Source organism: Phocoena phocoena, chromosome 5 (genome assembly GCF_963924675.1).
Source record: "Phocoena phocoena chromosome 5, mPhoPho1.1, whole genome shotgun sequence".
Classification (NCBI taxonomy): domain Eukaryota; kingdom Metazoa; phylum Chordata; class Mammalia; order Artiodactyla; family Phocoenidae; genus Phocoena; species Phocoena phocoena.
In genome coordinates, this window is record NC_089223.1 from 72,857,573 (window position 1) to 72,884,358 (window position 26,786).

At 44.6% G+C, this 26,786-nt stretch overlaps 1 protein-coding gene across 1 annotated transcript; it reads left to right on the top strand.

Moving 5' to 3' along the window:
* BEND4 (BEN domain containing 4) lies at positions 1-26,786 on the top strand. The gene is made up of 5 exons (XM_065878099.1): positions 1-478; positions 7,659-8,225; positions 18,251-18,342; positions 22,754-22,994; positions 26,569-26,786. Exons 1-5 carry the CDS (start codon positions 1-3, stop codon positions 26,784-26,786), a joined length of 1,596 nt encoding a protein of 531 aa, XP_065734171.1.

Consider the following 26,786-nt stretch of genomic DNA (forward strand, 5'->3'; position numbering starts at 1 on the left):
ATGGAGGAGGAGATGCAGCCGGCGGAAGAGGGGCCCAGCGTCCCCAAAATCTACAAGCAGCGCAGCCCCTACAGCGTCCTCAAGACATTCCCCAGCAAGAGACCGGCGCTGGCGAAGCGCTACGAGCGACCCACCCTGGTGGAGCTGCCGCACGTGCGGCCGCCCCCGCCGGCCTTCGCGCCGCAAGCCGCGGTCTCCATCAGCAGCAGCGAGCCGCCGCCGCCACCGCAGCAGTTCCAGGCGCAGAGCTCTTACCCACCCGGGCCCGGCCGGGCCACCGCCTCGTCGTCGTCTCCGTCCTGCACGCCCGCCACGTCCCAGGGCCACCTGAGGACCCCAGCGCCGCCGCCCGCGGCCCCCGCCGCGTCGTCGTCCTCATCTTTCGCCGCCGTCGTCAGGTACGGCTCGGGCCCGGCGGCAGCCGCCGCGGGCAGCAACAGCGCGGGCGGCAACGGCGCCAGCCTGGAGCTCAGCGCAGGTACCAACTCTCGGGAGCAACTTTCCGTCCCGCCACGGGTTGGGGGAGGGGTGGGACCCGGCAAGGAGAAAGCGGGGACCGAGGACAGCCTCCCGCGCGCCCTGCCCAGCGGGATGGGTGGGGGGTGGAAGGGGAGAGCGGGAGGCTCTCAGGGCCGGCTGAGGGAGCGTCGGGGCGTTCGAGCGCACCCCCAAGGCCTCTACGCACCGGCAGCAACTTCTGGAGGTTCACCGCCGCCGCGTCCGGGGCTTCCGATGGCGCGCGCGCCTCTTAACAGGTGGCTCCGCCGCTAGCGTCCCGCTCGGCGCCCGGGGAGCGCGGCAGGGGCGATCGGCGGGGCGGGGGCGGCGCGCAGGCGGGGAGTGGGGGCGGGACACCGTGGGGTGACAGCGGCGGCGGCGCGGGGAGAAGCGGTCGCTACTCTGGCGGTTCTCGGGGACGCCCTCCCTTTCCCCTCCGCTGCTTCACTTTCTCCTTCTGCTTCTTCCCTTTATCTGCCTCTTCTCCATTTGTTCTTCCTTCTCTGGTTCTCTTTTTCTCGCTCACTCTGTCGCGGTTACGCGGCTGGCCCTAGGGCTGCTTTCCTGCTTTTTCCCGGCGAGCGCGCGCTGTCTCTGCCTCTCCCTGGCCCCCCCTTTCCCCGGCCACCCCAGAGTCCCCGCCGGTGTGTGCAGGACGCGGGGCTCCTCTGCATCAGCCGCGCGGGTGGAACTGGCGCTCGCCCCGGCGGCCGCGACTTAAGGGTCGGAGACCTCCCGCCCCTCCCCCCAGCCCCGGGAACCCCGGGCGCTCTGGGCCCCGCCGGGTGGGCGCTGCTGCACCGCGGCGTCCCGGGCCCCTTAGAAATGACTGCCTTTCGGGGAGCATCCACCCCAGGGTACGCGGTTCCTGAGAAAAGCCGGCTCTCCAGCCCAGCGGCGGGGAGGGCGACGGGCTGGTGGAGAGGTCACAGCCTGGGGCCTGCGCCCAAGTGTGCTCTCTGCTCCTCTTGGACTCGCAGCCGCGTGTATCCCGCCGCTCAGAACGAAAAGTTCCTGCTCAGGCCTTTTACGGCACTTTGGAGCCCCCCAAATCCTGCATATCAGTGAATCCACGGCTTCCTTTATTCCTAATGAAAATAGGAGCATTGTCTTGAAATGCGTTATAGATGCTTAAGCTCATGTTCTGTTGTTTGTCAGTATTTTGACACAAGAAGGATTGGTTTTGAGAAAGAAAACCTAATTACAGGTTATAGTGAAGACTTGCTCTGTCACATCCCTCACTGGCTGGGAGATGTTGGCGAGGTTTTTATGTGGATGTCCTTATTGTTTGTGAGGTGTGGTTTTTTTCCTGTATTTTAATTCCGCTGTGCTTTTATGTTCACTGTGAGGCTAGCCTACTTTCACTTTCCTCATTTTTCTTCTGTTTTCCCCCCCTTCTTAGTGAGGTTTGTGTGCTCTCTGGGCTTGGGGTCTGGTTTTCTTATATACTACTTCTTGTTCACTCCTTGTTTATTTCCCGGCTCTGCTTTATCTTCCTTTATCTTTACATTGTTCAGAAGTTTGGGTCCTTTTTCCACATTCTATATTTTGCTGACTCCTTTGCACAGCCTCAGTGTTCATTGGGGTTTTCCCCCCTCTTTATCTGCCCAGTTCAGTCTTTAATCTCATCCTGCTTTCTCCTTTTCAGTCTTTGTGAACTGTCTTTCGTTCTGTCTTCTGCTTTTTTCCATACAGTATAAATCTGCCCCTTCTCATTTCCATTTTCATCCATAGTTTTAACCTTGCCTTTCCCTGCTATTTTTCCTATATTTCTTTCTTCTGCACCAGTCACTTGCTGTCCTTTCCATGGTGCCTTCTGCTCTGGCAGTTGCCCCACTCTTTTATCCATAAGGAGTTTTTGCTGTTGTTGTTTCCTTCTTACCTTGTTCTGAATGTCCTCTTTTTCAGTGTTTCTTCTAATATCCTGTTTAGTTTGTCTCTGTCCACAGGTGGAAATCATATCACTGAATCTAAAGGAGTGGAAAGGGGCTTTTTGATGTCCCTCCAACTCCCTGTGTTTATTATTTCCTTTTATTTTCAGTGCTGCTGCTGCCTTTTTTTTTTTTTTTTTTAAGAAAGGTCATAGAGAGGTAGGCTAGATAGCCCCAAGACAGGATGCCATGTGCTTGTTGGAAAGATGGGAATTGAATGGTAGTTTTCTGCCATGCAGTGAGGAAAATGGTCAGGGGCAAAAAAAAAAAAAAAAAAAAGAGACCATAGTACTAGACATCATGAATTGTGGTCATACTATTAATCATTGGGGGACAAAGCCATCTCTTAACAGGCACAGTGATGTGAGTGGCCATCAGAGGGACAGTCACCTGAAGAGCTGATTGGCTCTTTGAGGAACTAGTGGTTCCACTTCGAACCAATAAGCATGTGTGTACAGACAGCCATCCTAGCACACTGGGTGGGGTAGGGGTAGGGGTGGTGATTTGCTTGTTGCACCCTCACAACAGTGGTACTGCAGGGTCTCAGGCTACCTCGTAAACTGAAAATAGTCAAAATGTCGATGAGATGAAATGAGTCAAGGATGGAAGAGAGATAACTGAGTGTCCAGAGAAAATGCAGTGAAAAGATGAAAGGGTTGAAGTGAACCTTATTTGCCATTAAGGGCCATAAACCATTGAGAGGAGAAATACATGATTAAAATAGATTTTTCAACATTCTTGTAAAATCTCCTGAAGAGTATAATTTTCCTTAAAAGCGGTAATATGCCATGGTTCTAAAAGCATATTTTTCCTCTGTGGGAGGCTTAGAGTTAAAACCCACGTAGATCTTGATATGCAGCCTAAATTTGGCATCAGGAAATGGGAAATTGCATCTTTAAGCAGAGTACAATCAAAAATGAATTACAATAAATCCTATATAATTGCATAGGTCATTCTCTTTAATGAGATTTTATTAACCTGACTGTCAAGCTTTTGAGTCAGGCAGATATTTTATCTTCTTCAACTGATAAAAGTGTCAGCTATAAACCACCACATAAATATTCATAAATCTACACATCTGTGGCAGCCTATCAGCATCATTCTTTTGGACATTAAAAGCATTCTAATTACTTTCTGTCTAGCAGAGCTGAAATGCTGCCTGTTATAGTATGTGCTTGGCAGGCATGATTGCTTTTGTTTGCCATCACAAATAGCAGCATCCTATTTTATATACCGATGGTCCAGAAAATATTCAGGGATTGACTGAGCAGGATGAATATTAGGAAGCACCATCTGGTTTTTATAGCACTGAGTATATTAACTCATCTGTTAATTTTTGACACATCATTGATTTATTTATTTAGAAAAATTGCCTCCTGTTTTGCTGTGTTGATATTTGCTATTAGGAAAAAAAAAAATTGGATGGCATTTTTTTGAAAGACATACAGTAGTTCATTGATTTAAGACAGGGCTGATGCTTCCAAAGATGCTTTCATTTTCTAACTTCTATTTTCTATGCCACGAAGTCTTCTCATAAAAAGAAGTTATATTAATGTTTTAAGGAAATTATCTATTTTGAACTAGTTGCAAATCCTTTGATAGATGTAATATATGGATACATGGTAGTATAGGTCACAAAAATTTTTTTTCTGCCTCTACATTTTTAGTATTAATATATTTCACCCTTTGTGGGCTAAAATCGAAAGATTACCACTAATCTTGACTACTGTGATCTCCTTCATAGAAACAGAATACTCTTGGGGGTCTGCTGTGATGGGCAAATTCCATTCAAGGCTTTACTTACAAAGAAGGATGTTAAAGTAGGAGCCTGTGTTTCATTGCTGAATTCCCATCCCTCTTCTTCACTTATCAGATTTAGGATGGATTAAACCACTTAAATTCTGAAGAAATTCTAGAAATGAAGTTTTTAATTACAAAAATAACACGGGTTCGGATTCTGGAGTCAGACTGGGCACAATTTGCAACATGATATTAGATCCCGACAGATGGCACAATAAAGCAAAATAAATTAGAGAGATGTGGTGATTTTAGAGTGCTTTGTGATTGTGATTTATTAACATTTTACGGTGTTTAATTTTAAAGAAGTTAGGGATAAACTAGGTTGTTTTAAAGCCTCTCTATAAACTGTTGACTTTGTACTTCCTTGCCATCACTTGACTGGAACATTCTGTGCCTAGCGGGGGGAAAGAGTTTAAAAATTTCAAAATACATGTTCACACTTTGCTCAGTTAAGAATCGTGGATCAGTGGCCATTCACTCGTGTTCATATGAAAACAGAACTTTTCTCCATTTCTTAGCAATAATGGGCATCGCACAGTACTCGTGTTCTAATTATATTCTGTATGGAAAGCTGAAGCGCTGCTGGCTGCAATGTGTGTTAAGTGTAAAGATTTGCCATTTCCCACCAAGTATAATAGTAATATTTTTCATCATACTCTTCAATGTATTGACATAAAATACTATTCAAATATAAGGTAGTGAAAAGAAGAGAATACAGCTTTAGGGCTACAGCTGGCATTTTTACATATATTAGTTCTGAGAACAAATTCAGAATGAAGCATTTGAAAAAACTGCAGGCAAGAACCGTTTTATGATTGTAACTATTCTCTGATATTCTGAGTGCACTTTAATACATTATCTTCATAATGCAGTATATTACATAATGATTTTTTTCTCAGCATATTACGAGTTTATCCTTCAGTTAAGAAAACAAATCATGCTTGTCTCTACATCAGATTTTTTTTCCCTTAAAATCTATACCCTAACGTGATTTATCAACATGATTAAAACAACTGAGCTCCTTAGGACATTGGACAGATACATTCGAGCAGTTCTTTCTAGGCAATTCTGTTTCAGCCTTTCCTTTCATATTTTGTTCCTTTCATCAAGGTTATGTTATAGGTGTATAGGCTGTAAATCACTTGGGACTCTTCTGATTAAAATGCGAACAGTAAATACAACTTTAGATCTAGAATGGGATTATAGGATTAAATGAATGAAAACTGCTGGTGTGCTAGAATTGAGAATCGCCAATGAATATTGTCCTTTGATTTTACTAATAAAAGAACAAAAAGCCAGGCGTAAAGAAATGAGAATGCAGCATCTTAAACCTCCCCTCTTGTATGGTTCAACTGTTTACTTTCTTGTTTATTCGGTTTTGGTCATTGTAAGATATAACACCCAACTCTTTGAAGTCTTTCTCCATTAAGTTTTAGTTCAAATCATGAGCTCAGTTATTCCTTTCCACCTGGCTGGGGGCAGAGTCATCATCACTTCCAGTGTTCGGTGTGCGAAATATCCTTCCCATATCCACATCCCTTTTTCTCCAAGGCAGCAAGCCGACTTTATCTTGGCTGCTACTTCAGCCAAGTTCCCAGCCCATCGATCAGCTCTAGCCTAAAACTATACCTGGCATCTAGTTCTTTCTTTAGTACTCAAAATAATCGTGTAAAAAATAGGCCTGTGCCTAATATTTGTGAGATTCAGGGTAAGGGTACAAATGCTGTAAACTAAGATACTCTATTTATTTATAAGAGTCCCCACATGTATTCAGTAAATATTTCTAGAGATTCTGTGCTGGCCCTCAAACCCCAGTCCACTCATGGAATATACGGTCTATAAATCTCTCCTGAACTGAAAAGAACTGGCCTCTGTGTTCTGACTTGTCATTTTTCCTGAGAGATTTAGGAATGGGAGCATTTTATAGATTTGGGAGATGTGAGAGGTGCTTCCTATATGCTCTGGGCTTTATGTATATTCTTATTAAATAAGTGAAATAGGAGACTTGTACCCCCTTCCCCTGATATCTTAGTTACTTCAGGAAGAATAGTAAGAAAAAACAAAGTAGAGGCTGAAGTACCACCTGGAGGTTTCTGAAGGTTGGTGTGCTGGTCATCATCCTGGGTTTTCTAGAGAAATCAATTTCTTAATCACAGCTATTTAGTTTGTTGTCCCCATAGAAGCCCTCAAGCATCTCACCACTTTTCACTTTTCAAGGTTTTTTTTTCCCCCTCAGAAAAAAATACAGCTAGTCAGCATTTCCAGAGACAGCAAGTGACTAGTTACATTTCTATCATAAACAACGGATATCGTCATTTAGAACCTACAATATTTTGTTTGTTGCCATTATTCCGCATAGGGTGGGAGAGGAAATGAGGTACCCTGATAGCTCTATATAAACTCTAAAAAAGTTATCTGTCTCTCTGTGGGTATTTACTGATATAAATAGCGCGTTCTGGGTGGTGGTCCAGAAAGAAGACAGTGTTCTTGTGACGTTTACATTTAGGGTGAATTTTCAAGCCCCTTAGACTGGCAACATTAAATCACATTTTCACGACATTGGGTTTTTTCTTTCCTTCTTTTTGAAGTGAACTGATTGTTTTCTGTTTGCTTTTTGCTTTCCACTGATTGACAGTTAATATGCTTTAGAATACACTTATGGAAACTAACTGGCACCCTCAGCACATACCATTTAAGAGATTTGGTGGGAGAAGCCCTGAGAAGAGGCGCTGTTGCTTTTCAGATGGTGCTGCTATAGATCAAGCTGAACGTTGGCCTTGACAAGAAATCTAAGTTAGCAGATAAAGTAAAAGAATGGTGAACACAGATGTTGGATGACACAGTCTTGCTTCGGGGCTCCTCATTATTTGCCTTGTAGGCCCACTCTTTATTTTACCTTAGACGTTTAGTGAGCTCTTCAAAAAGACTTATCGTTCTTCTCCATTTTGCATCTGGGAGCAACGTACTCTCAGCAGGGATTGTATCAGCTGATTAATAGCAAGGGCATGAGGGCACTCCAGAAATAGACGTAATGATTGCTGTAAGCCCTCCTGTCAATGAGGAGTTGAGTCTGCAGGGCTGGCTCGATTCATTAGAGTGGGGATATTAATGAAGCCAAAGGTGTGAGTTCAGACCCGCGCAGGCCGGTTAATAACCATGGAGAGGGAGTCTCTATCCGGTGCCCCCATCTCGCAGTCCAGCCATTTCCCAGAGTCAAGTTAGGGGTGGCTCATCAGGCACCCCACCAGTCACAGAGCAGCCGGAAGCTATGCATCCTATTAGAAGTGGATGCACTATGTCACCTGTGTGTGTAGCAGAGAGTAGAAGTCCACGTTTCTGACATTTTTTAATGTTAAACTCTAGATCGAGGACCTTACTTGTCCCTTGTCTTGGCTGGCAGTCTCTGACGTGTCTTCTCTTGTATTTCAGAGAGTCGTATGATCTTGGACGCCTTTGCTCAACAATGCAGCCGAGTCCTTAGCCTCTTAAATTGTGGAGGAAAGCTTCTGGACTCCAGCCATTCTCAATCCATGATTTCTTGCGTAAAGCAGGAAGGCTCAAGTTACACCGAAAGACAGGAGCAGTGCCCTGTTGGCAAAGGGGTCCACAGTCAGACCTCAGACAGTGTAGACATAGAGATGCAATATATGCAAAGGAAACAACAGACTTCTGCCTTCTTGAGGGTTTTCACTGACTCCCTACAAAATTACCTGCTCTCCGGGAGCTTTCCGACTGCAAACACCTCCTCGGTCAGTGAGTATGGCCACCTGGCGGACGTGGATCCTCTAGCAACGTCCCCCGTGCACACACTAGGTGGCTGGACCTCCCCAGCGACATCCGAATCCCACGGTCACCCATCCTCTTCTACGCTGCCTGAGGAAGAAGAGGAGGAGGAAGAGGAGGGCTACTGTCCTCGATGCCAAGAGCTGGAGCAGGAGGTGGTTTCACTGCAACAAGAAAATGAAGAGCTCAGAAGAAAGTTAGAGAGCATCCCAGGTACCCTGCCCTGTTCCTTGCAAGCCACCTGCAACTCATTCCTTTCCAGTGTCCCATCTGCATGTATGTATGCACGCGTGCATGTATGTGTGGCTTTTTGTTGTTGTTTGGGCCGGCGATGTAGAAGAGTTAGAAAAACAGGCATGCACAGTTTTAGCCTACTAGTGCCAAACAGAAATTTCAAGATGAGCCACTAGCCTTGTCCTGTATTTAAGCCACAGTCTTCGGGGGTGTAGGCCTGAAAACTATGGTCCAATTAAAAGAAGTCTCCACTGATACGAAAGTGATTCCTAGATGTAGTGCAATGAGATTGGAATAGGCCAGGTTCTGTGAGCTTGAATTTTCTTCAAAAAGTGACCCTGTTCCTTTAAAATGGCTTTTGTATTTTTAAAGACTTTGATATATGTGTTTTATTAGTCCATGATAGAAATTAAAATGAAATGGTGTCTACAGAGGCAGGGCTCAGAGGACAAGTGGTCTCTTCTATTCCACTAACTTCTCCCCTTTCTTGTTAAGTTTCAATAGGCATGGTCTCTTTTTAGCGTGCAAACTCCCCCTTAAAGTTAATATGCAACTGTAAACTAAAAGGAATAGCTCAAAGACAGACCAGTTATTAAGCTGGTCACAAACTAGCTGTGCTCCTGGCTAAATGTGAGGCATTTTGCCGCCTCGCAGAGACACTAGATCTGCAGAGTAGTAAAGTCATCTTTATGGCAAGATCTTTTCTGGGTTGCAAAGCCATTTTTTTCCCTATTTGGAAAGCTCCTGATTTTGTCTATACCTTTGAGGTCATTCCTGCATGTCTGTGGCTTATAAAAGACATTAAGACCTTTTCAATCATGCAGCCCATTGATAAAAAATCTTGAGCATGTATCTACCAATGTACACATTCATTGGTTATTTACATACATATATTTGCATACTAATATGTTCAAAATAAAGCATACATGACATATTTAAAATTTTTAAGGCTGATCCATAAATAGAAATAGAAATTATGTTCTTTTCCTAATTCGGTGTCTTTGCACCACCCAATTTGGCAGCTGATGTAAAAAGAAGGAAGTGTTGAAGAAAGTCACCCATTTGCTTATTAGAATTGCCAAATCAGAAATTTATTTTCCTTCTGTCCTTTCATTTAAGAGAATTGCCCAAATAGAGCTGAGGTTTGGCTCAGAATGTTTTGGAATTAGATTGAGTGCAGTTGTGGGAGAGAAGCAAGAGGTGAAGCAAATCCATTCTCTGTTGTTACATTTGAGCCCTGGGGTTAGATGCAGAGTCTTGGCATTGTCCCTGCCAGGCCGGATCTGACTGCAGCAGAGAGACTGGCAGGACCCAGAAGAATGCAGTGGAACCAGAGCGCTACTGGTTTCTCCAAGTCAAAGAGATATGGGTACAGCTGACACACTGGGATTTTACAACTTGCACAGTTTCATAAATTATGTGAACTATTGGTTTTACTGCCAAAAGGGTATGTTGCATCTTACTCCCCACTCCTCTTTCATTAGGGGAGAAGATAGTGTCCTGGAGATCAGCCAACTGCAGGTCCTTGCATCAGCCATTCAGAGCTGTGGGGATGAGTTTCAGAGTGCAAGGACAGGTGACACAAATGTCCAGAGTATTATTGCCTAATTCCTAATCGTAAATATTTGGTGAGCCGTCTGTCCTTGGTAAACTTACCAAGCAAATTTGGGGTTCACTCCACCTCTTGTTTCCTAAATCCGTACAGATGAAATGTCTGTGTCAGGGATAACTCATTGCTGGCCTGCCACTAATCATTGTCCTTCTCTGCTTCCCAGAAAGACGAAAATGCTGCAATTTCTTGAGTCCTCTTGATGGTCAGACATTGAATGACAGTTGTTGAAATTAGGCTAATGATCACCACTGTTACTGTAAACATTCCACCACTGTTACTGTAAAGAGTCCCCTCCATGAACTTGAACCAATTCTATGTGGAGAGCCATGATTGCTTTAAATAATCCATACTGAAATTCAGCTATATAGAGGAAACTCAGTTTGTCAATTATGAATAGAAAAAAAATAGTGTGAAATGCAGGAAAGATTAGCCATTTGTGATTACTTAACTCCTGGATTCATTACCTAGGGATACCTTAGTATTGGGCGTCAGGTTGAAAGTGCCCCTCGAGATGAAAGACTTGAATCAAAGAGAGACATAACTGCCCTCTTGCCCTCCTGCCCTCCTCACCTCCCAACCTCCATCTTTGGCTAAACAACAAATCAGCCTGTGGGTGATCACCCAGGAATCCACTTTGGCATTCTACGAGCTGTGCCTTTGGTGTGGGCAGGGCCGAGGGGGAATCTGTTACTTTTATCCATATGAAGAAAAGTACAGCAATAATACTCTGGTTTTGTACGTGACAAGAATATTTTGCAAGCAGTAACTTTCCTGTGAGATTTAGGATCGATTTTCCCTAAGCAGTTTCCGTGCTTCCCAATGATCCCAGGAGGCCTCTGTTATCCTAGAGGCCATACATTTCCATGGAAGGACCTGGGGCTTTCTTCCTGTAGAATCTGCCCGTGTGCTGTACGATGACTCTTCTTACAGCCGAGCAGGGTGGATGAGTACAAAGGGGAGAGGAACGTGCAGCAGTTAGCAGAGGAAATAAGGTGAACAAGATGATGGGGGCACCAGCAGTGGGTCAGTTCGGGGGCAGTGTTCCTCAGGCACTTCCCTCTCTCTCCAGAGTCAGGCTGTTGAGCAACTCGCAGATTCCAGTTTCTTTCTTTTTTTTTCCTCCCTTAAATAAAGCATTTATATCTGGGAGCAGTTCTTGAACTGAGAGTTCAAAAGAAATGAGCCTATTAGTCTACAGGAAAAAATGCTTTCACTTGGATAGCTGTAAAAGGGGGAAAGGAAGGTGACAGCCCTCACCGAAAGGAGGGACAGGGGAGGGGTATTCTTTCTGGCACCACCCGAGAGGGCCTTTGTTTATTGTATTATTTGTGAAACATTCAACAAAGTCTTATTGATTATCAACTACAGGCAAACAAGGGGCTTCTAGAAAGTGCTGTCTAACTTACTTTCCAGAGTTATCCGCAGATATAGGCAGTTAAATATTTTATCCCAGGAAATAGCATTAGCACATTTTCTTTTGCATTAGATTATCACACTAGAAAATAGAAAGTCTGTTTAAAAGTTTAAATTTTTTAAAAGAAAGTGAAAATAGGTTAAAAGAAGAAAAAGTCACAAAAGGAAGACATTTGGATCAGGAATACAAAGAGCTGAGAGGTTATTAAAAGAAGAATGGTAGGGCTTCCCTGGCGGCGCAGTGGTTGAGAGTCCGCCTGCCGATGCAGGGGACACGGGTTCGTGCCCTGGTCCGGGAAGATCCCACATGCCGCGGAGCGGCTGGGCCCGTGAGCCATGGCCTCTGAGCCTGCGCGTCCGGAGCCTCTGATCCGCAACGGGAGAGGCCACAACAGTGAGAGGCCCGCGTACCATTAAAAAAAAAAAGAAGAAGAAGAAGAATGGTGATGGGCAAACTTCTCTATGGAGAAGATGTCAGGTTAGAGTAGTCACATTTATTCAGAAAGCTTACAGTCAGCACTGGATGAAGAGAACTCATAAGGGAGGGTGGGTATAAAATACCATATTTCATCTAGTTTAAGCCCACATTGAATGTAAGACACACCAATACTTTATGTTCCACTAAGGAAGAAGAAAAAACACTGCAAATCGTAATTGCACATTATAATTATCTTCGAACACCAAGTTCAGAGATTTAAAAATATGATAAAATGTGGGTGTTAGAAATATAAAATACTGTATGGTAATTAAAAAATCACTTCCAGGGCTCCCCTGGTGGCGCAGTGGTTGAGAGTCCGCCTGCTGCTGCAGGGAACACGGGTTCGTGCCCCGGTCCGGGAAGATCCCACGTGCCGCAGAGCGGCTGGGCCCGTGAGCCGTGGCCGCTGAGCCTGCGCGTCCAGAGCCTGTGCTCCGCAACGGGAGAGGCCACAACAGTGAGAGGCCCGCGTAACGCAAAAAAAAAAAGAAAAAAAATACCTTGAAGTTTTCTAAGTGCCAAATATAGAGAAGATACACTTATTGTTGATATTAGTAAAGAACTTTCTACTTTCTAAAAAGTACGTTTATGATGATCTCAATTTATCTTCATAACTCCAAACAAAAATTAATATTCCCATTTTACAGACAAAGAGGGTGCAACCTGGACATGTAAAGTCTGTGTTAGACCTCAGATTAGAATCGAAGCCTCTTGACTCCAGAGCTAGTTTATTACCCTCTTCCACCCTCAAAATGTAGGCGATTCTCATTATTCACAGTTGTTCTATTCTGTAAGCTGTGAGCACTGAATCAGCAAGGCATTACTCTGAGGGGAAATACAGACCTCGGTTCCCGAGAGCCTCTGGTTGCAACATTTTCGTCAGCCAATCACAAAACGTCGTTTTAAGTATGTTTTTGTTTAACGAGCCCTTATTTAATATATAGTATTAGTTGGTTAACACTGAATTCACAGCCAGCAACACTGTGACTCAAGCCTGAACAAAGCTTATCTAACACGCATTTTCCCCTTGAAGCACATCACAGCCTTGCGCTCAGGAACACTTAGACACCACTTCAACTCTCCGTTTGGGGCTCCTTTTAAACAGCGAAATCACCGAGCAGGAAAGGCACAAAAATGCAAAAACCATGGCACTAAACAGAACATGTAAAGAACCCTTGTTATCGTATGAGGGCTGAAACGAGCAGGCCAAGTGTTACCTTGTTCAACCTCAGCTGGGGGTGTGTGATTCCAGAAATTCAGATTTCTCAGTGACCAGCCAAAGTCCGCAGTGACCGCAAGAGCACCCCAAATACAGATTTGACCGTTACAGATACATTTTAGCGAGTAGACAAATTTGCAGGTCCAGAACCTGCAAATAATGAGGATCAACTGTGCTAACTTAGGAGGCTACAAACTAGAGAATTAACCTTGGATTACGTACCAAGTGCTGGTCCTAGGTAAGGATATTCTACGTACGAAGATTTTAAAAAGATAAATCGGTGTCTGTTTTTGGATAACTAGTTTTGTAAGAACAAAAAGCCCTTGGAGTAAGTGGTGTCGCAGTGCCAGTGCTCTCCCGTGCTCGTGCCACCCTCCAGCCCACGTGCCCAGAAGTGCCTGTGGGAGAAGGCTCAGGTCGACTTCTGGTCCCAACAAACACATTGATCATGCTTAACGTGCGCGTTCTAAGGAGAATGAATGTTCTGAGTAAAAAACTAGAGCAAGTGATAGGCACAGAGAGCAATAAAGGATTGAGTTCTTTTACTCAGAATTTGGTAGAAGTCAGCACGACTGTTGGCAGTAGCTGTGAGACTGAGGGACACAGAACAGCGTGGGCTGAAGAAAATGGCCCTGGAGTCAAACCTGGGTTTGGATTTCTGCTCCTGCCACTTGCTATCTGTGGTTTTAGGCAACTTACTTAACCATTCTGAGCCTCGGTTTCCCCTTTCTGTAAGGTGAGGTTAATAATACTGGAATGCTGGAAGTATTAAGTAGCAACCAAGTGCCTGCTAGGTGTTCCAGGAAGCACTCAACAAAGAGCAACCTCAAGAAACAGAGAGACAGGGGACTTCCCTGGTGGCGCAGTGGTTGAGAGTCCGCCTGCCGATTCAGGGGACACGGATTCGTGTCCCGGTCCAGGAAGATCCCACATGCCACGGAGCGGCTGGGCCCGTGAGCCATGGCCACTGAGCCTGCGCGTCCGGAGCCTGCGCTCCGCGACGGGAGAGGCCACAACAGTGAGAGACCCGCGTACCGCAAAAAAAAAAGAGGGACTTGGTCCTGTGGCTGATCATACAGAAATCTTAAGTGGTTTTCTCAGATTGTTGCTGGTAGTCTTACCTTGTAAAAAGGTCAGCATTCAGTTAGTTACCCAGGTTGGGAGCCGCAGTTCCATCCATAACCATCTCTCTCCCTCCTTGATGTCAGCCTCCTCTCCTCTGGATTCCACCTCGTACGTACCCACCGGTATGGGGTCCTCCCCCCTCTCCCCATTGCTTTCATCCAGGCCTGTTTCACCATATGGACTCTTGCAATAGCCACTCAACTCCCCCAGACACCAGGCTCTGCCAACTGAAAAGGCCCACGTCACCCACTGCTGAAAAGCCTCTATTGGCCCATGGAGTAAATTCCAGCCCCCTCAGTGTGGCATGTGACATCCTTCGCTGCCTGAGTCTTCCTGTTCATTTTTGGAGACTCGCCCCTTAGTTCCCACCATACACCGAGTGTTCCAACCCCTCTGGACAATTTGTGATTCCTGAGCCGCCGTGCACTTGCTTCTGGTCTTCCCTTAACTCCTGCTGTCCTTCCAACATATCCTCCTTTTCCCCACTCGAGAAACTCCTACTCAGCCATCAGTACCCAGGTCAGGTGACACCCCTCCATAACAAGCCCCTCCCCCAGTTTCCCGGCAGAATTAACCACTTGCTGTAGTACATCATGCTTGCTTCTGTTGAAGTCTGCATCAGGGCCAGTTTTTACTCTCTGTGTGTCTGTCTCTTCTGGGGTCTTGATACGAGGAGAGGCAGGCTGTGTAAGGTCCTTGAGGATAGAGACTAAGTCACAGTCATCCTCATAACCCCGATTCCCAGCCCAGTGTCAAGCACGTTCTGTTGTAGCAGCTACACACGTCAATTAAATTAAACAGAGGCAGGACATTGTGATAATCAAGAGAATTACCATGCGTCTGTAGGCTAAGTAACACTTAAAGCTCATTGTTTATTTCTAGACATTTACAATTGAGGAACTTATACTTTATGGAGACGATATGAATAGGACTCTTGAAATAAGCACACAGATGGCATGGTCGTCAGAGGACAGTAAACAGTTTCAATCTCCCTATAAAATTGTATGTGGTATACTTTGAGGTAAATGTTTTGAGTCTTTAAAAAACAATTATAGGGCTTCCCTGGTGGCGCAGTGGTTGAGAATCTGCCTGCTAATGCAGGGGACACGGGTTCGAGCCCTGGTCTGGGAGGCTCCCACATGCTGCGGAGCAACTAGGCTCATGAGCCACAACTACTGAGCCTGCACGTCTGGAGCCTGTGCCCCGCAACAAGAGACGCCATGATAGTGAGAGGCCCGCGCACCGCGATGAAGAGTGGCCCCCGCATGCCACAACTAGAGAAAGCCCTCTCACAGAAACGAAGACCCAACACAGCCAAAAATAAATACATTAATTAATAAACTCCTACCCCCAACATCTTCTTAAAAAAAAAAAACAATTATATAGCAAAGTAGATTAAATAATGCTTGAGGAACAAGAAGAGAAACTGATCAAGGTGTTAATGCAATGATCTGCCAGGAAAATTAGGTACTCGAGACCCAAGCACTCTTAATATAGGTAAAAACAGAATCAGAGCAGTTCTCCTTGGAAGGCACTTACTTAAGTGTCTCCTTGACAGTACAGCCGCCAACTGCACAGAGTCAATTCAGTAGCTAAGCCTTCCTGGCCTTCGGCCTTATGCCCAGATACCACCCACAGGACCCACTTCCCTTCAGGAGAGCCTTACAGCCAGTAAAGTCACATGAAATTCCACTTTTTTCCAGCGCATGTGCGTCGGCTGGCCTCGCTCAGGGCTTAGCACTGCTGCCTAAATACTGGGGGTGTAGAGATGGGAGAGTCGTCCTCCAAGCCCTTCCAGGGCTACACAGGCAACACTGAAGGTCGTATATAGCAAAGGAAGGGGAGATAACAGTCATGTAGACATTCTTCAAACAACTTCTAAGTAGTTATAATCCATGCCCACTGTAGAAATTTTTTTAAACTGGTTTTTACAAGGATGATAAAGGTAATAATAACTGCCCTAATTCTGTTACCAAAATATAATCATTTTAAATTATTAACACTTTGGTTTATTTCTTTCCAATCTCTTCTCTGTGCACATAATTATTTTTAACATGGTTGAGGTCACACTGAATATTCAGTTTTGTAAGCGTTTTTGTGCTTCACTTAAGCACTTTTTCCCTAAACGTATGTAAAGTATGGATAAAGTATCAGAAGAAGTTTCATTCAAATCTTAGTCAGTGAGTATTTACAAATTTTACTAAAACTTCCAAACTAAATTCAGAGTAATACCTCTCACATGTCACTTGGAAAAGCAGTGACATATATACAGTTGCATTGCTGCTACCGAGATCCTTCTTTTCAGCAATGTGTAGAAGGGACTCATGCACAGAAGTTAAATGGAGTCCCAAAGGCCACGCAGTTAATGAAAAGCCAGAACTCAACAGCAAACTTGTTTCCTGTCTCCGTTAGCTTCTCAAGGCTTCTGCTTTTTTCCTGTAATCCGTGCCCATTGCCAGAAGATACATTCTCACTCACTGTGGCATCAACAAAGTGGGTTAGACTGTTTGTTTGTGGAACTCTAGTAATGTGGGAAATTATTGTTTGTCATTCAGTTAACTTGCTCAAACTTTTTGGTGAACACTGCATACCCTAGCAGAAATGGTGTGGTTTAGAAAGTGGATTTTCTAGCTCTCAGTGACTCAGAGTCTCTACTCAGCCATACCCAGGGTGAAAGTGTCTGTCAGAACATAGAACTGTTGGCCAGTAAGTGCGCCCCTTAAAAGGAACTCGGGCAAGGTCTGGCAGAATTATAAATAAAACACAGGGTTTAGTTACATCAGGGTGGGCTCTAAAGTGGGTTAGTCTTTTAATAGGATGATGAAATTAGAGGTACTTGACAGGTTTTATTAAACTTTGGTTTAATAAAAGTCCTACTTCAAACTGATACACACGTGCCTTCTTTTTGTTGAAGGCACAATCTTGTGGTTGTCCCGAAAATGCTTCTTTAATTTGAAGAATGTATTCAAATGACTATACAAGAGTGACCTGTGACACAGGTCTGTAAGACACAAGTCTATAAGGATGTTATTTAAGAAAATATTTTTTGGCAAGAAGAAAAATTTCCTAACCTACTTCTACTTCTTATCATTCAAATTCTTCAAAAGGATGGTGATGTAGTTTTTGATTTATGTTGCAATGTGATGTCACCTGAAAAACCCAGAGCCGTTAGCAGGAGATAAAGATAATTTCAGTTTGCTCTCAAAAAAGTGCTGAGAAAAATGAAGTGAAGAAGGTTCAGTGGTGATACTTTAAAATTAGGGTTTAGGTTAAATATTTATTATTTTCTTCAATGTGACAAAAACATCTTAAGAAAACACACAGCCAAGACAGATGATGGCAATAATTCGTATCCATTAGGTTATTTACTAAGTTACCAAGACCTTTAAAAGCAATCAGTTAATACTCTAGAAAGGGCTCTAATATAAATCTTAAAATATAAGAATTATTTATGCAATGGTACAAAAAAAAAATGTCAGACTCTATGTTGGGTTAACATCTGTTCAGTTTTACTGTGATTATTCAGTGATTCTGTAAGACTGTGCCTCACAAAATATAGTGCAACAGTTAATGAAATACATAATAACCGAATCTGAATTGGACCAGATCAGGTGAGTTTCTGGGAGAGGGGAGGAGTGAGACACTTAACCAGAATAACTACGTGTGTCTGTGTCAGGAAGCAGGTCTAAAGTGCATGGCTTACTGCTTTACTGAAGAACTAGCAATGAATAGCACTACAAATGAACATTATATCATTGATCCAAAACCAGTGACACATCAGTTTTCAGTACTTTAATTTTAAAAAGTACCGTTGGGTGCTAATGTTACAACTTGAGTCAAAGAAGACATGTCTCTTCTGTGAGTTGTTCAGTGTGATATCATTATTATTAACCCAAATTCATCTTAGAGTAGGTTTGACTTAAAAGTTTGCAGTGAGCTGTGCTGAGCCTAAAAATTCTCCCCGAACCATAGCATCTGTTCTATATTTACAAACTGAAATAACTACAGATGTCAAATGAGAGAAGATTCTGTTTCCTTTAGAAAATGAGTCTTTTTTTTTTAGAAGTTTGCATCAGAACTCTTTTTAAACCTTAAAGCTTTTTATTTTCCCAGCACAAAGTAGCTAATGTACAATTGTTGCGATTTCTTCCACCCAGTGCCCTGCCAGACGGTTCTAGACTACCTGAAGACGTTGCTTCAGCACTACAACCAGCTTGTGACCCCACAGCCAGCCGACCAGCCGGCCGAGGTAGGCCTCATTCCATTTGGAATTTCCTTAAGATGAAGCATCCTGGGAGTTTACCCATGTATACATCTACCAAAACACATTGGCTAGCAAAATACATGTTTGACTCTGAGGTTTATGGGTGAGTATATATCCTGTGGAGAAAGATCATGCATCGTGAAGATTCAGCTCTGTACTCTGAGGGGGAGAAAAAGAAATAGTTTAAACCCTGCGGGCAAGTCTCCCCCCATTCTTTTGGCACAGAGAACCCACCTGTCGTTCCCTCAGGCAGAGCCAGTGTTTGTTCCAAGTCTTCCCACCCTGAAAATCAGCCCTCCTTTGATTCTCCCTCCATCCCTCAGTGATTATCTTTTCTTTCTCCTTCCATCACCTGAAGCATCCTATTGGCACCTTCATCCTACACCACGACACATCCGCTCCTTGAAGGTTGGGCCCAGGCCTCATCCCCATTGGCATCCCCAGTGCGTGTCATCGAAGGCATTTGCTGAATGGGGACCTCATTCTTCTCTGTGATTAAACACTTGAAAGACCGGTGTATATTCATTGCTCCACTCTCAGTTCTCCTTTGCCCTCCCCTGCCTCCGTAATCCGGCTGCACCTCCATGACGCAGCGAATGGTCTGCAGGAGCCCCCCCAGCCTGCTGCTCTCCCAGTTGTCCAGTCCAGGGGCCCATCTTCCAGCCCTCGTCATCCACAGGGCCTCACCCCTCCTCCAGCTGCTCCCTTTCTCTGGGCCTTTGTGTCAGGACTCTCTTGTGGTTCCCCGTCTCTTTCTTATTAAGCTTTAAGGAGTTTTCCAACCACCGTTCTCTGGACTTTGGCCTTTCATCTCTCCACTGCCTTTCTCTGCTCAGTTACGCTCTCTCTGAACATCAACCATGTGTGGATTTACGAGTCCCAAATTTAGATCTAGACCCCAGTCCCCAGGACTCGACTCCAGACCATTGTGTCCTACTGCCTGACCAGTGGAACTCACGATGCCTCCTCTGAATACCCATCATTACTCCTGTTTCCTCTTCAATAAAAGCAGCACCAACCCTGGGCAGAAACTTTCGAGGCATCACGGACTCTTCCTCTTCCTCATTCCTGACAGTCACGTTGAACAGTCTCTTGTCTGTAGTTCATTCTCAGTCACATGTCACCTGGGCTGTCGCAGTAGATTCTTTCTTCTCCGTGCTCCACACTGGAAAGTTATTTTTCTAAAATACAGATCCAAAATAAATGTCACATGCTTAAAATCCTTTGCTCCCTAAAACATTTTATTTTTTTTTAACCGACCCCTCTTTTAAACCCAAAATCTTTCCAATCATTTTCTTTCCTTTTTTTTTTTTTTAATTTATTTATTTTATTTGGTTGTGCCGGGTCTTAGCTGCAGCAGGTGGGCTCCTTAGTTGTAGCTTGTGGGCTCCTTAGCTGCAGCATGCATGTGGGATCTAGTTCCCTGACCAGGGATCGAACCCAGGCCCCCTGCATTGGGAGCTTGGAGTCCTACCCACTGCGCCACCAGGGAAGTCCTGGGTCCACATTTTTTAACTTGACATTGCTGTTATACAAAAAGCACATCTGAAAAGCCCACTTCTTCCAGAAGCTCTTCCTTCTGTGCTCAGAGAGCACATTGTTCGTGAGACTAAATCAGAACTTACAAGTTAATATACACCTCCGTCTTCCATCTGGATATGACTCTATGAAGACATTAAATAAGTGCTGTTCAAATTGGTTTGTTCAAAGTGACTTGACAATAGGTCAGAGTTGGTGCAGGTCACCAATACCCTTTTGGTGGCTAATATGAAGAGAATTCTATAAAAATATACAAATAAGGGAAATATCTACATTTCCTCCAGATAGGACTATTTAAAACTTTATTAGCCATCATCATCGTTATTATTATATAATTTTTATTGTCACTTCAGGCAAATGAGCATCTTCTCAGTAGTAGTATTTAATCATATTTGATTTCTGTTAGCTGTGCTGAAACAGCATGGGTAACCTCATCCACAACACAGAGCGGTCTGAGTTGTTTGGGGCTATAAATGAGTTTCTCTCTTTTTCCTTCTTCCTTCCTTCCTTCCTATCTCCTTCCTTCCCTTTCTTTATTTCTTGAAAATGACCTCCAAATGGTATTTCTACATTTTGGAAGAGCTGTTGAGCTCTTCTATAGGAGTGGATGCTTTCAAGCTTGGAGAGGGCACCTTTACTGGATTGCCAGCTCTCTCATCTCAAGTACCTCCCATCTTGAAATAGCCTCAGCTCTTGTTTTAGGGGCAACTCTGACTTTGGGGACAGGGTTCCCAGCTGTGCCTTTTGACTTGTGAGACTTTGGGAGAGGATTTAACCTTCTTGGCCGAACAGCCATGGGCATCCTGGCTTGCCAGATGAGCTCACACATCCGAGGGAAAGCTGTTTTTAAAACATACAGTGGGGCTTCCCTGGTGGCGCAGTGGTTGAGAGTCCGCCTGCCGATGCAGGGGACGCGGGTTCGTGCCCCGGTCCGGGAAATCTCCACATGCCGCGGAGCGGCTGGGCCTGTGAGCCATGGCCGCTGAGCCTGTGCGTCCGGAGCCTGTGCTCCGCAACGGGAGAGGCCACAGCAGTGAGAGGCCCGCGTACCGCAAAAAAAAAAAAAAAAAAAGAAAGAAAAGTAAGAACTCTTCATTGAAGCCACCGGTATTGAGTGTCTGCTCCGTGCCAGCCGCGGTAGTATTTACTGCATCAGTCACCCACCCGATGGATGTTCGTTGCACCTAGTATATGTCAGGCACTGTTCTTCCTTGCTATCTGCCTCCCCCTCCCCCCAGCCATAACCTTCCGTTCCTTATCTTTGTGGAGGACACCCCCGTTGCACCTGGGAATCAAATTCACTCCTCAGTCCCCCGTACCCTGGCTCAGTGGATTGGTTGTCTGACCACCTTGGTTTTACATCTCTCGTCCTCACTTCTCCATCGGCACTGCCCATCACTCCAGTCGTCCCTCCATCTCTCCCCTCCTGCCGTGAAACAGCAGCCTGGGCTGAAGGACCCTTCGGAACCTCTGGGCTGCTGCCCATCTTTTGATCATACATAGTACACAGAGCCAAGTGTTGGTTTATGCTCCCGAGTACTCGTATTTTAAACCCATGATAATTTAGTTCTTCCCGTGTTATAGATGGGGAAACTCTCGTCCAGCAAGTTAAAGTAATTTGCTCAAGAAACAACAAATAAAACCCAGAACCAAGATTTAGTTCAAACCCAGGCTGACTGTAAATTCAAACCACAAACCACCTCCCTCAGCTGCTTCCCTTAAAAAGGACACAAAATCACACTCCTGCTATTTCAAGGGAGTTTGAATGCTGCGGTGATGAGTTTCCATGGGTATAATTCAGTCACAGTTTCATAGCCATACCTGCTGCCTCTTTCTTTCCTGTTGGCTCCTATACCATTTGCCCTTCTCAGAGCTTAACTGAACAGAGCACTTTTTAAAATTAAAACCTATCAGTTCCAAATAGTGCCAAATTTATAACCTGTAGTAAATTTGCAGAGTTGTAAAACTGAGTGAGTTGCCCTTCTTTATTTTGTACACCTTAATTACTGGGGAAGAAGTACATTAAAGCTGAGATCATGGGTTAATTAATTTGTCCTGGACTGTAGAATTTTATGGACAACCAGAACAAAAATAATGGTCGTGTAGGTGCAATTGACTAAACATGGCTCATAAATGTTACAGAAATTCCTGTAATTAGTCCCAGTGCAACTATTTAGCCTGGGAATTTTATAGCAGACATAAATTATGAAGGTGAAAAGTAAGAAAAATTTTGAGTTGACATAGTGGCATTTGCAGAAGCTATAATTTGAGGAAACTTGTTTTGCATTATTATTAGTGATTTTTTTTTGTTTTGTTTCCACAATTCCCCCTCCTTAAAATTCACTTTTTAATGTTTCCACTGAAATACAATGGCTATCAGATATTAGGTGCATGAAACACAAAAAAATACCTTATGGAAGTAGCCCACCAGCATCATTTCTAAAAGTACTTAACCGCCAACCAAAGGATGAAGAGGCCTGTTTGATCACACTCTTCAAAGTCATTTTTGCATATTTTAATAGATTGAAAAGGAAAGTTACAGGTTATATTTAAATAGTGTTCCCTGTCATTGGATCTTGACACATTTTAACCTACCTGTTAAAATGCAAGTTATAAATAGCTCCTCTTTCAAAGGTGTTCATTATACCTCATTGGCTCTTGTTATAGAAAATGCAAATGTAATTTGAAAAGTGCCCCGTTCTGAGTGTGAGCAATTACTTGTGCTCTTCAGTACCTGGTTCATTGTCAGTATAGCCACTTGGTTAAAAAGCATGTTTGCCTTTGAAATGGAGATCGCCTGGGCTGCTGGCTGGCTGGCCGGCCAAGTAGGTAATGAGAAAATATTTCGCTTTTCCAGGGAAGCAAGCAGCTGTTGAACAACTATCCTGTCTACATAACGAGCAAACAGTGGGACGAGGCTGTAAATTCTTCAAAGAAAGATGGGAGGCGGCTCCTTCGATACCTCATCAGATTTGTTTTCACAACCGATGAGCTTAAGTACTCATGCGGCCTTGGGAAAAGGAAAAGGTCAGTGCAGTCAGGAGAGACAGGTCCTGAAAGACGCCCTCTGGATCCAGTTAAAGTAACATGCCTCCGAGGTACTGCATCCTTCCACTCAGTGTCCATCTGTGATCTCATTTCACCGCATTGGCTGTGGCTCCCCTGTGCAAGTGTTCAGCCTTTACTGTATTTTGGTTTCTTTCCGCTGAGACGTTATAGGCTTCATGTGGCCCATCTCCTTGGTATCAAGAAGTCCTTTAAAAATTCTTCGTTTGCTTTAGCACTTAATGGCACATAGCACTGCATAGCACCTCATGTTTCACGCTTTAAGTTCAGATTTTCTTTGCTGCCCGGGAAGGCGACCTCCAGCAAAGCTGGAGCACTGGGGAAAGCACAGAGGAAAAGAAGCCGAGGAACCTCAAAAATTATCCCAATTTCATTTGCAGCCTATGACGCCCTCCCCCAATCTAGCTACCTTCTCAAGAATACTTGGCCCAACTCCTTAAATTTATTTAGAATCAATTTTCCTTAGGCCAGAAGTATTTCTCGCCCACTCAGATTTTATTCTGTTCAGTTTTTTTACAGTTTCTGTATTAAAAAATACTACTCAGATAATACCATTTCCTCAGCATTAACAGCTGATTACTTTGTAGCTGATCCACACGACGGATAGGCCAGGCAGAGGGTAAGGAGGTGTATACGGTTGATTCAGTGGGTGCAAATAAATAAACACAGACAAGTGGAAACATTATAGTGCCAACAAAAGCGCATTCACACCTGAAAAACCCATATCAAATAGCTCAAATGTTAACCTATACAGTTCAAGAGTGATTTTATTGTTTGGAAAGACAATAATGATTTACTCTGGACAGGGATCAAAATATTTCCTGGTGAAGAAATCACACTGAAAAACCTTATCACTGATAAGGCCTTAGTCATCAGAAGGGACACTCACTCCTACGCCCCTCTGGGCCTGCCCACAGTGACTGTCAGTGTGCCTAAGGTGCCTGTGTAGTATTTGTTAGTAGCGGAGATCCCCAGACCCACCCTGAACTTCTGATTCAGCGGGTCTGGCGTGAAGACGGGGGTGGCACGCATTACTGCACCTCACGACCACCCCAGGTGATTGATGCTGGTGGCCTAGACTTGAGAAAACCACCTAGAATGAAAACACCAGCATTAACTCAGCACAGGTGTGCTGGAGCACCCCCTGTTGGCCAGTCTGAACATTCTACTTACTCAGAGTGACTGGGTGATGGAAATTTCCAGGGGCTGTCTTAGCAAACTAGCCATAGTTTCCTTTATTCCCCAGCATCATCAGAGCAGACGGAGGCAGCAGAGGCAGTGGTGAGCTTGGGGGCTGTCCTGAGAGCCCGCTCCGCCGCGAGTACTCTGGAAGTTGCCCTGAGGCTTACAAGGGAATCAGGATAAGGGGCCCCAGTAAGGTATCCCTTTCCAGAAATCCTTGTTAAACAATTTATATTTTAACAAGCAAGTCAGTGAAACTGAGGGATTAATATACGTCTCAGAGCACTAGTGTCAATGCTGCGGGACCCACTGTGACACCGATGCAGCCCAGGCTGCCTGACCAGAATGTGCACTCGTCAGCAGGGAGAGCTGGGCAGGACCCACAGGCTTCCACCCGCCCATGGGTGGAGAATGCATAGGCAAGAACTGCTGATTGTGTCAGGGGCAGCTGGTTAGAGCATTTATGTCTGTCCCAAAGGCTGAAATCCTGGGACCTTCCTGTGACCTAAATGGGATTCCCTTCCTGCAGGTTTATGCTTGCTGACTCCCAGGGTGGACATCCTTGTGGTCAGCAAGATTAGAATGGCCAAGGAAGCCTCAGACAGTTGGACACTTGAGGGATGGAAAGCAGGGTGCTTCGGGGAATGAAATCAAATTCTAGGCTGGCCTGTCCCCAGGGTGGTTTGACCCCGGAAGGAAGGGGGGGTCAGTGACGTGAGGATGCTTCCTATCCGTGTAACAGAATGAGCTCTACTTTTAGCCTGTAGTAGTCTGGCACAACGTTAGGGGAAGTCCTGTTGCAGCAGCGGGCACTGAGGAGGGGGAGGGGGTGGGAGGTGTCACGGAGCAGCACGTTCTTAGAGGGGCGGGGCTGCAGCACCCTCAGCAGTTAGCCTCGACTTCCTCTCGTGGATACTTGGAGTCTTTCATTTCTTTGTGTTCATATGAGAGTGGGGAATCTGGATAGACAGAAACCACTTAAACAGTTATTGAATACTTCCTGAACACATGAGGTAGGGAACCTGAGGAAGACAGAGGAAGAGAAAACAGAATGCCTGAATTCTGGAGTTGATAGCCTGGCTGGAGATGATTTGAGGACATAATGAATAGACGTGAATGCAAAGAAAATAACGGGGAGAGGACTAGATATCTGAGCACTCGTGGTCCCAGAATGCCTCCTTTCTCTCGCTCAGCATTATAATGACCATGACCCAGGTTTGGAAAGCATCCTTCGGTGTTTCCTAGGCCGGTAGCCCAGCATAGGCCATCAGGTTCCTGACAGTTTTGCAGGGCGAGGAGCTGAATAAACACAGTTGTGTCCCCCAGGAGGGCCACTAGGGCTGGGACTTAGGCGAGGTGAAGGAGTCCCTCACCTCAGGCGTGGAGTTGAAGGGGATGCCCCTGCGTCTCTGCTAAGACGGGCACAGTTCAGTTCATGGGATTTTTCGGGTCCAGGTACTTAAAAGCATCAGCTTCCATGGGCAGATAGGGTCGGGATTTCACAAGTAAATTTCAGACAAATCCAGTCCTACAACCAGAACCATTGTCTTGTAGAGGGAGCAGTGCTGGCGAAGAAATGGTGTGTAAATGGCAGTCACCTTGAGCTTTCAGTCAGCTGTGAAAAAAAGCACAGTTTGACTTAGAACTTTATCCATTTCAGTTTACAGATGTCCATATTAAAATAGCTGTGTAGGAACTATACATGTCCCCTGACTCCCTGAGAAAATAGAGGAAGGCTTAATGTGAGCTCAACCCAAGGGAGGCCAAGTTTGTTTCATTGGAGTCTGAGCTACTTTTTGTATATTCTTTCTTCCAGGCATGCTAATTGCTTTCTGGTGATATTAAATATTTAGAGGAAAAGTCATCTAAAAAATATTTGTCGGTACACTTATAGATATCACAATTAGAGAAATAAAGTATAGCCTGTAGTAACATTTTAAGAATGTGAAAACCTGAACCAAAACTTAGGCAGTTTCTTACTCATTGAGATTTTATGTTTTTGCACTTAATCTACAAATCAGTAGCTGGTTAAAGAATACCATCTAATGATTCTGGAGATAGTTAACATTCTAAAAATGTGAGCATGTTAACAACAGCGTTTTGAAATGTACTCTTAACCTTTTTTTTTACCAAGCATGGTGCATACCACGCCTCGCAAATCAAATTTACCTTTCATAGCAATCGTGCCTTAGAGGGCTCACTCTCACTTATGTAATTTTTACTTTTGCACCTGAGTAGAAAATGTGTATGGCGTAAGTTGGGTCTAATAAGTGACATCATCATGGCATTACATCGGATGTCCCATAAAGCTTTTCTTATAGAGCTTCTGTTAAAGTTTAAGCAGCCTTCCTACCATTCGCTGCAAAAACCAGCTGTTTTTCTCTCTCTTTTTTTTTTTTTTCACTGTTGTGTGTATTCCCACAGAATTCATTAGGATGCACTGTACCTGCAACCCCGACTGGTGGATGCCCTCGGAGGAGCAGATAAACAAAGTGTTCAGTGACGCTGTGGGTCACGCTCGGCAGGGGCGGGCAGTGGGGACTTTCCTGCACAACGGAGGCTCATTTTATGAAGGGATCGATCACCAGGCTTCCCAGGATGAAGTCTTCAGTAAAAATTCCCAGGATGGGTCTGGTGATTAG

Coding starts and splice junctions, on each gene's coding strand:
- BEND4 (XM_065878099.1), top strand. CDS start 1: ATGGAGGAGGAGATGCAGCCGGCGGAAGAGGGGCCCAGCGTCCCCAAA. Junction 8,226..18,250: donor AAAGTTAGAGAGCATCCCAG/GTACCCTGCCCT, acceptor TCTTCCACCCAG/TGCCCTGCCAGACGGTTCTA. Junction 22,995..26,568: donor TAAAGTAACATGCCTCCGAG/GTACTGCATCCT, acceptor GTATTCCCACAG/AATTCATTAGGATGCACTGT.